At 56.2% G+C, this 15,289-nt stretch overlaps 1 protein-coding gene across 12 annotated transcripts in view; it reads left to right on the top strand.

Moving 5' to 3' along the window:
- FER1L5 (fer-1 like family member 5) overlaps nt 1-14,735 on the top strand; it is a 63,111-nt gene extending 48,376 nt beyond the window's left edge. For 4 of the 12 annotated variants that reach the window (XM_055242496.2, XM_055242490.2, XM_055242494.2 and 1 more), the window contains 27 exons: nt 314-416; nt 1,020-1,183; nt 1,275-1,442; nt 1,655-1,793; nt 1,934-2,011; nt 3,352-3,533; nt 3,756-3,917; nt 4,205-4,309; nt 5,341-5,493; nt 5,574-5,736; nt 5,884-5,909; nt 7,353-7,403; nt 7,507-7,608; nt 7,885-8,004; nt 8,519-8,680; nt 8,893-8,984; nt 9,399-9,569; nt 9,778-9,926; nt 10,178-10,317; nt 11,797-11,885; nt 12,146-12,241; nt 12,442-12,583; nt 12,821-12,920; nt 12,996-13,189; nt 13,368-13,477; nt 14,051-14,198; nt 14,304-14,735. In XM_055242496.2, coding sequence (XP_055098471.1) covers nt 314-416; nt 1,020-1,183; nt 1,275-1,442; nt 1,655-1,793; nt 1,934-2,011; nt 3,352-3,533; nt 3,756-3,917; nt 4,205-4,309; nt 5,341-5,493; nt 5,574-5,736; nt 5,884-5,909; nt 7,353-7,403; nt 7,507-7,608; nt 7,885-8,004; nt 8,519-8,680; nt 8,893-8,984; nt 9,399-9,569; nt 9,778-9,926; nt 10,178-10,317; nt 11,797-11,885; nt 12,146-12,241; nt 12,442-12,583; nt 12,821-12,920; nt 12,996-13,189; nt 13,368-13,477; nt 14,051-14,198; nt 14,304-14,528 — 3,534 coding nt within the window. In that variant the 3' untranslated portion in view covers nt 14,529-14,735. Of the gene's footprint in view, nt 1-313; nt 417-1,019; nt 1,184-1,274; nt 1,443-1,654; nt 1,794-1,933; nt 2,012-3,351; nt 3,534-3,755; nt 3,918-4,204; nt 4,310-5,340; nt 5,494-5,573; nt 5,737-5,883; nt 5,910-7,352; nt 7,404-7,506; nt 7,609-7,884; nt 8,005-8,518; nt 8,681-8,892; nt 8,985-9,398; nt 9,570-9,777; nt 9,927-10,177; nt 10,318-11,776; nt 11,886-12,145; nt 12,242-12,441; nt 12,584-12,820; nt 12,921-12,995; nt 13,190-13,367; nt 13,478-14,050; nt 14,199-14,303 lie in introns of those variants that run through there. The other 8 variants (XR_008650859.2, XM_055242491.2, XM_055242492.2 and 5 more) reach the window with 8 other exon arrangements.
- Nucleotides 14,736-15,289: the final 554 nt, after the last annotated feature.

Genomic DNA, 15,289 nt, shown 5'->3' with positions numbered 1-15,289 from the left:
TAACTCATTTAAGCTAGAGTAGCCCCAGGCGGCTGGTGGCTACTGTATTGGGTAGTGTGGGTTTAATGGATCTCAAAAGCATGCTAGTCTCCCCTTTACGATGAGGAGGAGCAGTTTCCAGTGCAGAAAGGCAGGTCCTTGGAGCATATTCAGTGATGGCTCTGGTGGTATGAGGTGTAGCAAGCACAGTCTGGCCCGGAGTGGGAGGCTGCTGCAGCCACAGCAGGCACGCACACAGGTGTGGGAAGAGGGAGGGAGGGCAGCCTCCTCCCAGCTCATGTGCCCCTCGCTCGCCCTCTCTGTCCACCTGCAGAATGGACAGCCCATGGAGGCCCGGGAGAACGTGAAGTGCCCCCAAGGCTGGCACTTTAAGAAGGACTGGGTGGTGGAGCTGAACCACGCAGTGGACAGTAAGGGTCAGTCGTTTGGTCAGGGTTGGGATCAGGAGAGACCAGGGCCTCAAAATCACGGCAGCCAGCAGGGTGGGATCAGAGCAGCCAAGCCCTCAGTGGGATACGCCTAAATTCCTGGGGCCCCCTGGCCTCCAGAGCTGGGTCTCCAGCATTTCCTTACACATGGTCCCCACTTTTGAGACAGCACAGGCCGTCAGTGTGTCCTGAAGCCTGGCCCAGAGCAAGGCGTGGCAGATGCTGGTGAACAGGAGGCTGTCACATGGTGGCTGAATTCACCCACAGCAGCTCCACGGCAGGAATGATGATGGGCTGCAAGTCTCAAGGCCCGGGCTCAAGATGCAAGCTTTGCTGCTTATGGGCTATGTGGCCTTGTGCGAGTCATAGGACTTCCCTGAGCCTCACCTGCCTCATTTGTTAGCTGGGCAGCTGGGGGGCCCAGGCCACTCAGGTGACACAGTGTAGCCACACTCTCCTTTCTACACCTCAGGGCCAGAGACCTGGATGTGAGGGAAGTAATGCCCTTCTAGGGCCTGTCTCCCGGGCCTGTCCAGGCCTCCCAACCTGCGGGCACCTGAGGACTCAGAGGCCATGGTCCCCCCACTGCAGGCTGGGAGTATGGAGTGGGGATCCCACCGTCAGGCCTGCCCCAGGTCTGGAGCCCGGTGGAGAAGACGTACCACTCGTGCCGCCGCCGGCGCTGGGCGCGTGTGCGCTTCAGGAACCATGGGGAGCTGAGCCACGAGCAGGAGACCCTCTCCTTCCTGCAGCTGGTGAGGGGTCGACGGGGGCCCTGGCTGGGACTGCGGGCAGGGCCGCCTTGGCTGCTGCAGGAACACAACCCTGCTCTCCTCCCCACCGCAGGGCCTGGCCAAGGGCGAGGAGGAGGGCTGGGAGTATGACACCTTCGGCTCCAAGTTCCACCTCAACCCTCAGCCCCAGAGCCGGTTCCGCCGCCGCTGCTGGCGCCGCAGGCTGGCCCCCAACAAGGACAAGGGCATCGCGCCCATATTCCTCCTGGAGGGGTCCTTGGTAAAGCCTCACAGGCTGGGTGACGCCTGCCTGTAACCCCACCTCCCAGAGAAGCCAGGGCCTGGCCTGGCTGGGGTGCTGATTGCGGAGGAAGGGCCTCTGTTCCTCAGGCTTGCGAGGGTGGCAGTGTGAGGGAGGAGGGCGACTGGGCCTAGGCTAGAGGAAACAGGAGCAGCACCCAAGAGCCTCAGGGGAGACTGTCCTGGGTACAGGCTATGGATCTGAAATACCATGCTGGGAAGGAAGAGAACAGCAAGACATGGCCATGGGGTCTGGACAGACAGTTCAGGGACCCCCAGAGGCAGGACACCCGGCCCCCCAACTTGCCCTTCATCTACTGCACCTTCAATAGTAAGCGCTGACGTGGGTGTCTGCTTGAATGGCCCCAGAGGCCAGTACCTGAGGGCAGGGGGTGGGGACGGGGTGGGGGCAGTCAGAGGGAGCTGCTGGGGTCCTGGGGCAGGTGACAGGCATGGCTCCTCTTTCCCCAGAGCCCCACTACTACCAGCTCTTCTGCTACATCTACCAGGCCCGGAACCTGGTGTCCAATCAGATCCTGACATTCCAAGGTAGGTGGCAGGCAGCCTTGTCCCTAGCTGAGGACAAGGCCTCAGGGAGGACAGCAGGGTCATGTTCCTGCAGCAGCCAAGGCGGCCCTGCTTGCAGTCCCAGCCAGGGCCCCTGCCTGTCGGCCCCTCACCAGCTGCAAGCCTTGTCCCTGGGTCCTGGTGTCAGCTGCTCAGCAGTGTAAAGACAGAGGCATGGATGAGGGTGACAAAGACACAGACCCCTCTCCCAAGCAGCTCATGGTCCTGGTTTGGGGAAAAGACACAAAACAAAGACTATGAGGCAGGGCTGCTCTTGAGGGGTGACCCCAGTGCTGTGGAATTAGATGTGGGAGCTGAGAGGGCTCCATCCCAGTGGTGGCCACTTAGCTGGGCATGGAAGAAGGAGGAGCTTGCCTGGCAGTACTGGTGGGGCATGAGGGCAAGAGAGAGGGCAGTATGCTTGGGAACCATGTGTCACTCGTGTTTGGACAGAGGCAGAGGGGCCTGTGGGGAGGGCCTGTCCTTGGTCCTGTGAGGACGCCCCAGCGAAAGTTTCAGGAGACAAGCCACATGCTCCAGCCTGGTCCTTATTGCTGTTTGTAGGGAGCGGGGACAGTAGGTGGCAGGGCTTCAAGGATGTCTGCTGGGAGCTGTGTCCCTTGGGCTTCACCACCCACATCGAGAGGCCCATGTGACACTCCCTGATGCCAGGCCACTTGCTGCTGCCATGAAAGGGCAGCCACAGAGCCGGGCGCGGTGGCTCACACCTGTAATCCCTGCACTTTGGGAGGCCAAGGTGGGCCGATCACGAGGTCAGGAATTCGAGACCAGCCTGGCCAACATGGTGAAACCCCGTCTCTACTAAAAATACAAAAATTAGCGGGGTGTGGTGGTGGGCGCCTGTAATCCCAGCTATTCGGGAGGCTGAGGTGGGGGACTGCATGAACCCGGGAGGCAGAGGTTGCAGTGAGGCGAGATGCGCCACTGCACTCCAGCCTGGGTGAAAGAGCAAAACTCTGACTCAAAAAAAAAAAAGAGAGAGAGAGAAAAAAAAAGGGCAGCCACAAGTGGCCTTGTCCCTAGAACTCCTCCAGAGGAGCCCCTGCCCTCCATCTCTGTGAGGCCCAGGCTTCAACCCTGGGAGGCACACAGAACTCGTGGATGGGACCAGATGATGCCTGGCCTCTGGTGACAGGCCCCGGTGCTCTGCAGCTGACTCTGAGGGGGCCTCTGGGAGGCCTCAGTGGCTGCCCTGCCTGACCCTCCTGGGCCCCACTGGGTCCAGTGGCTGCAGCAGCAGAGGAGAGGAAAGCCCCTCTTCCCAGCTCAAGACACTGCTACCTCCTCCTCTACCCCTCCAGGGCCCTTCATTCGGGTGGTCTTCCTGAACCACAGCCAGTGCACCCAAACCCTGAGGAGCTCTGCAGGCCCCACATGGGCCCAGACACTCATCTTCCAGCACCTCCTTCTGTACGAGAACCCGCAGGACACCAAAGAGAGCCCACCACTTGTGGTGCTGGAGCTGTGGCAGCGTGACTCCTGGGTAAGGTGGGCTGGGCAGAGCACGGGGAAGAGGACCTACCTCGCAGAGTGGCTGAGGGGATTTATTTTAGACGAAAATGTATGGAAAGTGCTCCCATGAGGCCTGACGTGCAGAGAGCACCATGGAAATTCGCCTGCCAGCTGTCGCCCTTGCCTTGAGAAGCCCAGACAGAGCTGGGCCTGCCAGTGTGGCCTCCATGCTTTGTGAACTTCCCCCCTCCAGGGCAAGGAGAGCTTGTGGGGACGGAGCATGTGGCCCCCAGTGGTCTGGCTGGATCTCCAGGACCGGATCCTGCCCCCCATGAGGTGGCACCCCCTTGTAAAGGAGTTGGGGAAGGAAGAAGGCGAGATCTTGGCATCCTGTGAGCTGATCCTCCAGACTGAGGTATTGGGAGAGAGGGCCTGGCTGGGAAGTGTGGCACTCAATGCCCCTCCCCAGCCCACCCCCAGCCAGCGGGGGCCAACTCCACCCTGTCAGGAAATGCCTGGGGCCCAGGATCCCGAGCTGTGGGCTTGGTGACGCTGGCCTGACCAGCCTCTCCCCTAAGTCCCCCTGCCAGCCCCTACCCATGGGGCTCTGGGCTCGGTGAGGCCTCTGAGGGACCTGCTTGAAGTGGGGGTGAGGGCAGCAGGACCAGCCCAGAGGACCTCATGCTCCCTGCCCTCCCCCAGAAGCTTGGAGAGAAGCAGCTGCCTATCTTAAGCGTTCCCTGGAAGAATGGGGCATACACACTCCCCAAGAGCATCCAGCCCACGATAAAGAGGATGGCCATTGAGGTGCTGGTGATGTGGAACGCGGACAGTGGGCAGGACAGGCGGGGGTGGTCTGAAGTGCGCTGCAGCCTTCTGCTGGTCCTCCCTGACTACTGGATCCAAAGCTCACACCCCGAGAAAGACTACCTGGGAGGTGGAGGGAGACAGGAGAGAAATGAAGAGGTTCTGGTGTAACACTGGAAATCATTTTACCACAAACCTCTGCAGTGAGGAGTAGGCAAAGGGCTGTAGCATGCATGATCACATGTCGGACTCACGCTGCCCCTGCGCAGTAGGAACTACTTTGCAGAGAAGGAAATAGAGGCTCCAAGAGATAACACATTCCATGCACAGTGATGCAGGGACTAAGTGACAGGGCCATTTAGGCCCAGCTCTGTCTGCCTGCAAATGCCAGGATGTTGCTCACCTCTCTTCTGAGAGTAGCGTGAGGGTCCTCATTCAGAACCTGTGTGCCCTGCCGCAAATGTGGCAAAGAGCACAAGATGGTCAGGCCTCTGGGACTGAAGGCTTCCCTGAGATCAGGCAACTTGGCTGGTTCCTGCTTTGGGCCCCGAGGAGGCCCAAAGTCAGGGTGCAGCTATTTCCTGGCAGGGTGCCAGGTCACTGAATGGCCATTGGGGTCCTCAGTGAGCTAGATGGCACAGGGGCCCTGAGAAATCCAGGCACTTCCTGCTTCTTCGGGCCTCAGAGGCAGTCAGCCTCAGGAACTGATGAGGCTAGACAAGGCAGCAGGTGAGGAGGGGCAATGCCTGCGAGCTATGGAGGTCAGTGGAGGATGCAGCCAGTGGCCAGAGGGCACCTCCCTCATGGGTCGGGGGACAGCGTCCCAGCCCCAAGGACAAGCATTGATCCCTCACAGGACGGGGAAGCCTGTCCTTATGCGCCTTCAGACCCTGGCTCCTCTGCAGCCCCATTCCCTGACCCTGCAGGTTCCTGCTGCACCGCTATTGCCCCTCAGCCCCCTTCTCTGGCCAGGACCCCATTACAGAGGCACTGCCTGCCCCTTGTCCTGCTCTCCTTCTTTGTTCTGGTAGATCCTGGCCTGGGGCCTTCGGAACATGAAGAAGGCGAGCTCCCCTCAGCTCCTGGTGGAATTCGGGGAAGAGTCCCTGAGGACAGAACCCATCAGGGACTTTCAGACCAACCCCAACTTCCCCGAGTCCGAGTCTGTCCTAGTCCTCACAGTGGTAAGAGGCCCTAGGGCAGGGGCTGGGCAGCCCTCTTCTTCTGTGGGTCTCACGCTCCCCACATCTTCTCGGGGCTGCAGCTCATGCCGACGGAGGAGGCCTACGCACTGCCCCTCGTGGTGAAGGTGGTAGACAACTGGGCCTTCGGCCAGCAGACTGTGACGGGCCAGGCCAACGTCGACTTCCTCCAGCCCTACTTCTGTGACCCCTGGGCTAAGGACTACATGCACCCAAAGCTTCCAAGTATGGCCCTTCCTCCGTGCCTTTCCCCAGGCCTCACAAGCGAGCCCACAGTGGGAGTGGGGCAGGCCCTGCTCCCCCGTGGGGTTGGTGCTTCCTCCTCGGCCCTCTCCCCATCCTGAGACTCGTCCCTGTGCTCTCTCTGCACAGCGCTGTCTGAGAAGCACCACCAGGATGTAAGTAAGGGCTGCAGGCCCACCTTCTCCCACACTGCTGACGGGGCGTAACCCTTGGGCCTAAGGAGGGGTGTCCATTAAACAGTCTGGATACCCGTGCCCAACTGTGAGGCCCACCTCGCACTGTAGGGTCCTCAGCCTGTAGGGTCTCTGTAGGTCTCTCAGCCTGACTGCACGTTAGAATCATCTGAGAGTTTTTGTGTTTTTTTTTAACTTTTGAATCTTTTTTTTTTTTTTTGAGACAGAGTTTTGCTCTTGTTGCCCAGGCTGGAGTGCAGTGGCGCAATCTCGGCTCACTGCAACCTCCGCCTCCCTGGTTCAAGCGGTTCTCCTGCCTCAGCCTCCTGAGTAGCTGGGATTACAGGCACACGCCACCATGCATGGCTAATTTTTTATACTTTTAGTAGAGACGGGGTTTCATCATGTTGGCCAGGCTGGTGTCGAACTCTTGACCTCAGGTGATCCACCTGCCTTGGCCTCCCAAAGTGTAGCAATTACAGGCGTTGAGCTGCCATGCCTGGCCTTAAATCTTAAAAAAAAAACTTTCTTTGGCTGGGTGCAGTGGCTCACACCTATAATCCCAGCACTTTGGGAGGCTGAGGCGGGCAGATTACTTAAGGTCACAAGTTCAAGACCGGCCTGGTCAACACGGTGAAACCCCATCTCTACTAAAAATACAAAAAAAAATTAGCTGAGCATGCTGGTGCATACCTGTAATTCCAGCTACTCCAGAGGCTGAGGCACAAGAATCGCTTGAACCCCAGAGGTGGAGGTTGCAGTGCACCAAGATCCCACCACTGCACTCCAGCCTAGGCAACAGAGTGAGACTTCCATCCCCCACTTAAAAAAAAAAAAATTATAGAGACAGGGATCTTGCTATGTTTCCCAGGCTGGTCTTGAACTCCTTAGCTAAGTGATCCTCCCACCTTGGCCTCCCAAAGTGCTGAGGTTACTCAGCCTCACCTGAGAGTTTTAAAACTCCTGAGGCCTAAGCCACTGATCTATTCTATCAGAATTGCTGAGGTAGGACCCAGGCATCAAAATTTTTTCCAACCCCTTCCACACAGGTGATTCCAATGTGCTTTCAGGGTCCCCAACTATTGCTCTAAAGTGGCACTTGTCAAACTTGAATGTGCAGGAATCCTCCAGACATCGTCACCAAAAGCAGACTCTTAGTAGGTCAGGGTGGGGCTTGAGGTTCTGCATTTCTGAGCCCCTTCCAGAATCCAGTCTGCAGCTATGGGCAATGAGGACAAAGAACTATGTGTCCCCTCCTTCTTGCTCCCTAGATCCCATTTCTAAAGACCCCTGAATTAAAAGGTCTATGTGAAAGGCAAGGGCAAGGGCGCCAGGGAAGCCCTGGCCTCGACCCCCCTCTCCTCTCTGAAGTCAGAGCCCATGAGTGAGCTATGGCTTTCCCTTGCTCACCCTCTCCTTTTTCAGTTCCTAGGCTACCTCTACAGAAAGTTCTGGTTCAAGTCTAGTAAAGCACAGGTGATGAAGGCTCAGCCCCAGGGAACAAGGAGCAGCCCCATTCAGTGCAGGGAGGTGGGAGGCTGCCCCTGCCCAAGGCCAGAATGATCCTCTTCTCTGCCAGGATGAGTATGAGCACGAGGTGGACTGGTGGAGCAAGCTGTTCTGGGCCACAGATGAGCACAAGTCCCTGAAGTACAAGTACAAAGACTACCACACCCTCAAGGTTTGAAGGAGGGAAGAAAGGGGGATGGAATCAAATCTCCCACTGGAGGAGGCCAGCAGAGCTAGCCTTGATTCCTCTGGGAAGCCTCAAGTGGGAGGGTTCCCGCCCTGTCTCCCAGAGACAGCTCCAGCCGCCACCCTGCCTGAAGCACACAGTGCTGGCCCCAGGGCCGCTGACTGCCAGATGCTTTGGAGCAAGACCTGGGAGCTGATGGTCCCTCCATCTCCTAATCCTGGGAACAGTCCCCACCAGCCAGGGTTCCACACACCCCTGCAGGTGTATGACTGTGAGCTGGAGGCCGTGCCAGCCTTCCAGGGCCTGCAGGACTTCTGCCAGACCTTCAAACTCTACCAGGAGCAACCCAAGTTGGACAGCCCCGTGGTAGGGGAGTTCAAGGTGTGTGTCCACCCCAGCTTAGCTGCCCCTGTCTCCTTGTGCACCTTCTGTCCCCAGAAGACAAATAAAAGCCCTGGCTCTATATGCTCATTGTGAAGATGGAGCAGGGCTTAAGAACATTCTGGGAGTGAAGGAGCAGAGATTCGCCTCCACAGGAACTTGGGGAGCGCTCCCCTTCCCCTCCCTGCTCTGGCCTATGCTGGCCTCCCAAGGCCGCAAAGCCACAGAGAACAAGCCCGAACCTGAAGGGATAGATGGGGTGGAATGAGTCCACAGCAGCACAGATGGGGAACTCACCTACTGACTGCGGTTCCTTTGCCAACACCCTGCTTCAACATAGTGGGCCCTGCTGAACACCTTCTGTACCTGCCTCCACTGTCCTCACGGCCCTCTATCCCTGCTACCCTCAGCCCAACCCTCTCTCCCCTGAACATGGGCTGGGACACCTCCCAGAGGGCTTTACAGAGCTGGCCAGCACTGCCAGGCTGGGCCCCCAACACTCTCCCCCCGCCAGGGCCTTTTCCGCATCTACCCCTTTCCTGAGAATCCAGAAGCCCCAAAGCCCCCGCTCCAGTTCTTGGTTTGGCCAGAGAGAGAGGACTTCCCCCAGCCGTGCTTGGTGCGGGTGTACGTGGTACGAGCCATCAACCTGCAGCCCCAGGACTACAATGGCCTGGTAAAGAACAGTACCTGCCCCGCAGAGGTGCCCCGAAGGCTCCCCTCAACCCATCTCTGGGAGTCCCCTCCAACTGCTGACACACAGAATGCCAACTCCCCATAGGCTCCATGTGGTGCAAGGGGCTTGTTTCCACCCTCCTCCCACCCTCCCTGACAAACCTGGATGGCCTCCCCAGTTCCTATCCTTCCCCCACTTGTATCTGACCCCAGTGTGACCCTTATGTGATCCTGAAACTGGGCAAGACAGAGCTTGGCAACCGGGACATGTACCAGCCCAACACTCTGGATCCCATCTTTGGCACGTGAGCTGCCCCAACCCCCAAGACCCCTTCTCCACTCCTACCCATACCACGCTGGAAGTCGGCCGGAGAAGGCACAGAATTCTGGCACTCATGTCCAGCCTCCAAGTTCCTACCACAGCGTCTTACATGCCCTGGTGCTCAACAGATAGAAGACAAATGCATGGGTGGGCCGGTTCTACCCTCACCTCTCACTCTGGCTGGGAGGGGAGCTCAGAGCCCCACATCGGGCCTTTCCAAAGTTATTTTCAACCATAACCAGGGGATGGCGATTGGCAGAAGGCAGCCTACCCCATGCTCTGCTCTCCACAATCTCCATGAACAAACAAGGGGCCTATGGGGCCAAGATACCGGTGAGGGAGGTGGGCACAGAGACATTGCCCACATCCTCTTCAGTCTCCAACGCCTCACCCCTAGGATGTTTGAACTCACCTGCAATATACCCCTGGAGAAGGACCTAGAGATCCAGCTCTATGACTTCGACCTATTTTCACCTGATGATAAGATAGGAACCACAGTCATCGACCTTGAAAACCGACTCCTCTCTGGCTTTGGAGCTCATTGTGGGCTCTCCAAATCCTACTGCCAGTGAGAGTGGGCCTGTCCGGGGGAAGGGAGTCAGGTGGGGTGAAGTGAGCCTACAGCTCCCTTGGGAGAAGCCTGCATCCTAGGCGGGAACCAGGGCCCAGACCTGCCCAGTCTCCACCCAAGCTTCCACCCATGGTCAACCTGCAGCTCAGAGCGGTGTTCTTCAGGACCCAAACCTCCAGACCTCCTCCTCTCACATCCCCCACAGGTCAGGGCCCTTTCGATGGCGGGATCAGATGCCCCCAAGCTACCTCCTAGAACGCTATGCCAAGCGGAAAGGGCTACCTCCACCTCTGTTCAGTCCTGAGGAAGATGCTGTTTTCTACAACGGGAAAAAGTTCAAGCTGCAAAGCTTTGGTGAGCAGCACAGAACACTAGCAGAAAGCACAGACACAGGCCACTGGAAGCTGTGAGGCTCCAGAATGGAAGAGCTGCAGACTCGGGGGAGAAAGGGGAGGACAAGAAAAGAGCTCCCTGGAGCCAGAGGGCAGCCCACCCCTTTCCCCTTCACTCCTACCCAGGCTGCGGTGGGGAGGGCAAGAGCCTACCTAGGAGATAGGAAGGCTAACGACCTCGCAATCCCCTCCTTCCATCCCCCTCCAATCCAGAGCCCAAAACCCCTACTGTTCACGGTTTGGGACCCAAGAAGGAACGCCTTGCACTGTACCTTCTGCACACCCAGGGGCTGGTACCTGAGCACGTGGAGACCCGCACACTGTACAGTGACAGCCAGCCAGGCATCGACCAGGTATGAGACTGGAGAGGCCACTCCTGGCTCCTATGGGAGGAACTAGATCAGGAGACAGAGATGCCTGTCCACCCAGGACATAGTCCACGAGAGGGGAAGGACAGGCCAAACATTTGGTAATGTACATGCACAGAAGACAAGCATGCTGTGCACGTTAATAAGCAAGAAGTTCTGGTGGTGTCACTTAGAATGGAGAATTTCAGAGCTGGAAGGGTCATCTACAAGAAACAGAGGCCATGCACCAGCTGTGGGAGGCACTAGGGAGCCCTACCAGTCAATGTCTCCATTGCCTTAAGTGTCTCCCGAGGGGTGGGAAGGTGGCGCTCAGGTCAGACAGTGCAGACATGACAACGCGGGTTCTCGCTGTTAATTGCAGGCTGTGTCTTCTCCACAGCAAATAACCCCAAACAGAAATAAAAATCCCCAAAGGCACCTAATTATCATTCACTCTGCAGCCACCATAATGGCTCATCTCATTCTCTAAACTTCTCAAGCTCATACCACATTCCAGACAGAAAGTCCGCTGCTGAGCAAGATTTTTAAAAAACCATTCTCTGGCCAGGTGCGGTGGCTCACGCCTGCAATCCCGGCCTGTGGGAGGCCGAGGCGGGCAGATCACTTGAGGCCAGGAGTTTGAGACCACCCTGGCCAACATGGCAAAACCTCTTTACTAAAAATACAAAAATTAGCTGGGCATAGTGGTGGGTGCCTGTAATCCCAGCTACTCAGGAGGCTGAGGCACGAGAATCGCTTGAGCCTGAGAGGCAGAGGCTGCAGTGAGCTATCATGCCCCACTGCACTGCAGCCTAGTGACAGAGGGAAACTCTGTTTCAAAAAACAAATAAAAAACCATTCTCATTAAACCTGTTTTCTCAAATGGGTCAACTTCAAAAGAATATAATTAGGTCAGGTAGTCTGAAAGGCAGAACGTATTTGTGTATTCTTCAATGTTGGCAGTTCTGCCCTTTTTCTTTCCTTTTCTCCTCCTTTTCATCCTTTACCTTCTTTCCTCTGTATGTGTGGCTAGTTTAATACCCTTAGGTTGTAGTTCATAACATAAAACGACCTGAAAATCTGGACTGGTATCTAGTTTCCTCATACTCGAGGCTATCAAGCAACACCAAGCTGCTTGATAAATGAAGCCCCAACCCCGATCTGGAGCCCCGTCCAGACAGGCCATCTAGCATGACCTAGGCAGTGGCATTCACCCTCTAGACCTGTCGTAAGTGGAATCCCAGCACCATGCCATCAGCCCCAAAGCTACCGTGTCCCAATCTCCCTGCAATACTCTCTCAGCCAAAAGAAAGGGGGAAGCTGGTGGGTGGTTGCCTGCGGCCTCACAGATATCTCTGTACCCCACCCCTCGGTGTTGGGAACACAACCTCAACAGACCTCAGAACCTGGGACAGGGAACCCCAGGCCAGCCTGCTGAGAACAGAGGCTAGCAACCCCCAACCAGCCAATGTATCCCGGCTCTAGGGAAAGGTGCAAATGTGGGTGGACATCTTCCCCAAGAAGCTGGGGCCTCCTGGCCCCCAAGTCAACATCAACCCCAGAAGGCCTAAAAGGTGAGTGACAGCCCACTTCCCAATTGCTGCATTTCAGTTTAGCCTCCTCCCAGTGCAGGGCACCACTGTCCTCAGGTACTGAGCTGCAGTAATTCGTTTCTCTACTGGGAAGAGAGGAAGCTCTACTGGGAGCTTTCTTCCCCTGAATTCCCCACACTGAGCAAGAACACACAGGGCAGCCTCCCAGGCCTCTCTGCCCTCACCGAGGCTGCAGCTGGGGAGCTCCTCCTCAGCAAAGCCTCAGAGCACAGTGGCCGCAGGTATGAGCTGCGCTGCATCATCTGGAAGACTGCCAATGTGGACCTGGTGGATGACAATTTAAGTAGAGAGAAGACAAGCGACATCTACATCAAAGGGTAAGGAAGAGGAGTCAGGCTCTGGCAGAGCCCCTCAGTTCCCCAGTTCTGTCATCCTGCTGGCATGGCCCAGTCCTGAATGGGACACCTCTCCACTTCCAGCTCTGCCTGGCGTCGGCTGGGCAGCCCTTCCCATGGGGTTCCAGCTGGGGGATGGGGACAAGGCACATGAGCCACAGGTGACAGGACTCTGGCCCCAGGTGGTTATACGGGCTGGAGAAGGACATGCAGAAGACAGATATCCACTACCACTCGCTGACTGGGGAGGCCGACTTCAACTGGCGGTTCATCTTTACCATGGACTACCTGGCGGCGGAGCGCATGTGTGTCCAGAGCCAGAAGGTAACAGGCCTGGGGCGTGAGGGGCAACAGGCCACACACAAACAGACTCAGGCTCCTGGAGCTCCTCCCCCCACCCCTCCAGAGGCTTGCAATCTGTCCCAGAACATCAGAAACATGTCCTCAGGTGGAAACCCTCTTCCTTGATGGTCTATCACTGCTGGGTGGAGGGCCACTGAGGGGTTCAAGGGAAACGTCCAGGAGACAGGCCAGTAACACGCCCTTCCGCCATTCCCCCAGGATTATATATGGAGCCTGGATGCCACGTCCATGAAGTTCCCAGCCCGACTCATCATCCAGGTCTGGGACAATGACATCTTCTCCCCCGACGACTTCCTAGGTGAGGTCCTGACATAGGGCTTGTGACCACAGGACAGGGAGCTCCTTCTTGCTGATGTCATTTTTCTGGGCTCAGGGGTCCTGGAGCTGGATTTGTCTGACATGCCCCTCCCGGCTCGGCACGCCAAGCAGTGCTCCATCAGGATGATGGACGCCGACCCCAAGTGGCCCTATTTCCTCCAATACAAGCACTTCTCCCTCTTTAAGAAGAAGACTGTGACTGGCTGGTGGCCTTGCCAGGTCCTCGATGGTGGCAAATGGCGCTTGTCGGTAGGAGCTGGGGAAAGTGTCTACTGATTAGGGCTGCTATGCCACATGTCCTGGCTCTAACAGACATCTAGGGACCTGGCTAAATCCCCTTTCCTTTCTTGATCCCGGGAGGAGGTCCTAAAACTACCCGGCTCCTGCTGTCTGAACTCAGCCTCCCCCTCACCCATGGTGTTCCTAGGGCAAGGTGAAGATGAGCCTGGAGATTCTGTCAGAGAAGGAAGCCTTAATCAAGCCAGCTGGGCGAGGCCAGTCGGAACCCAACCAGTACCCTACACTTCATCCTCCCCTGTAAGGGGCAAAAGTACCAGATCTTTCTTGCTCCTCAGTGTGTATGGGGTGGTGACCAGTGGGCCTACCATGGAGAGGTGGTAATTACCTCCCACCCCGCAGCTCTGTGCTCAGTTATAATCAGCAAAGAACAGAGCTGGGGTGAGGGTTGGGGTAAGCAAAAGTTGTGTTTTTTTGTTTTTTTTTTTTGAGGTAATTGTCTCACTCTGTCACCCAGGCTGGAGTGTGTGGTGGCACAATCTCTGCTCACTGCAACCTCTGCCTCCTGGGTTCAAGCGATTCTCCTGCCTCAGCCTCCTGAGTAGCTGGGATTATAGGGGCCCGCCACCACGCCTGGCTAACTTTTGTATTTTTAGTAGAGATGTGGTTTCACCATGTTGGCCAGGCTGGTCTCAAACTCCTGACCTCAGGTGATCCACTCACCTCGGCCTCCCAAAGTGCTGGGATTACAGGCGTGAGCCACTGCACCTGGCCCAGTAGTTGCTTTTTTAAAAAAGAAAGCTCTTTGCATCAGATTACTTGACCTGAACGTTCTCCCTGCCATTCTCTGACATCTCCCTGGCTCCTGGACAGACGCACCAACACCTCTTTCATGTGGTTGCAGTCACCAGTTCAAAACTTCTGCTATATTTTCTGGAAACGCTATCGCTTCAAACTCATAGCCTTTATGGTCATATCGATTATAGCACTTATGCTGTTCAACTTTATCTATTCAGCTCCGGTGAGTGGCAGCCATGGGGGCAAGGACAAAGGTGGTCTCGGGATGACTCTGGGGACAGCGTCTTCAGTTTGCCACCCCAGGCTAACTGTTGTCCTTTCTCTCTAGCACTATTTGGCCATGAGCTGGATCAAACCTCAACTTCAGCTGTATCCTCCCATTAAAATATTCAATATTATCACTTCACTAAACACCAGCAATGCCAGCTCTTCCATCCTTCCCACCCAGGATCCAAACCTAAAGCCTACAATAGACCATGAGTGGAAACTCCACCCAGGACCCACAAATCACCTGAGTGACATTTTCCCAGAACTTCCAGCCCCAGGAGACTAATTAGCCCATGCTGCCTGGCTTTCCTCCCGCTACCAACAGCCCTCCCCTTGGGCTGGCTACCGGTTCTTTGTTTCTATCTTCTAGGATATATGCAAGGTGCTAGGAATGTTCTGGCTGTGTTCAGAATATTTCTGTGTTCAGAAATCACTTCCAACAAGAAGAGCAGAGCTGTAATTTTCCACTGAAATAAACAAGTTCTATAACAGAGAGCCATCTTGTAATTTGGGGGCACTGAAGACAACATGAGAGGCTGAAAATGCCAGCCCTTCAGACAAGACTCACAGGGACAGGGAGTGATGTCATCTTTATGTACCACCTCTAGTCCACAGGGTCTCTTCATGCTAAGAGGCTCGGAATCAGAGGGCAATGGAGGGAAAGGGTGATTGTGAGAAGTGGCCCTTATGGGTAAGCAGCAAGCCGAGGCACTGGCTCTCACCCGCAGCATGCATGTACAGAACAGCCCTACCACAGACCAGGCATCTCCCTCCTGTAGCACACAGCTAGGATGACACTGCCCAGGACAACATTCCGCCCATTCATGATGGGAAACATTTGTTTCTAGAACAAAAAGCAAGAACCAAAGCAGGGCATCCTATGCCAGGTCAGGTGGTTTTCTTGCACCATACATTTCTCTAAAGGACCCCAAGGCAGGTGGGGACTGCATTTCATGTCTTCCCTGCCCTCTTTAAAAAGCCTCAAGGTATTCATGAGCTGGAATCATACAAACCCTACAGGTTCCATCTCTCTCACTCTGCCCCTCC

Source organism: Symphalangus syndactylus, chromosome 14 (assembly GCF_028878055.3).
Source record: "Symphalangus syndactylus isolate Jambi chromosome 14, NHGRI_mSymSyn1-v2.1_pri, whole genome shotgun sequence".
NCBI classification, from domain to species: domain Eukaryota; kingdom Metazoa; phylum Chordata; class Mammalia; order Primates; family Hylobatidae; genus Symphalangus; species Symphalangus syndactylus.
This window is presented reverse-complemented; position numbering and strand designations above follow the sequence as displayed.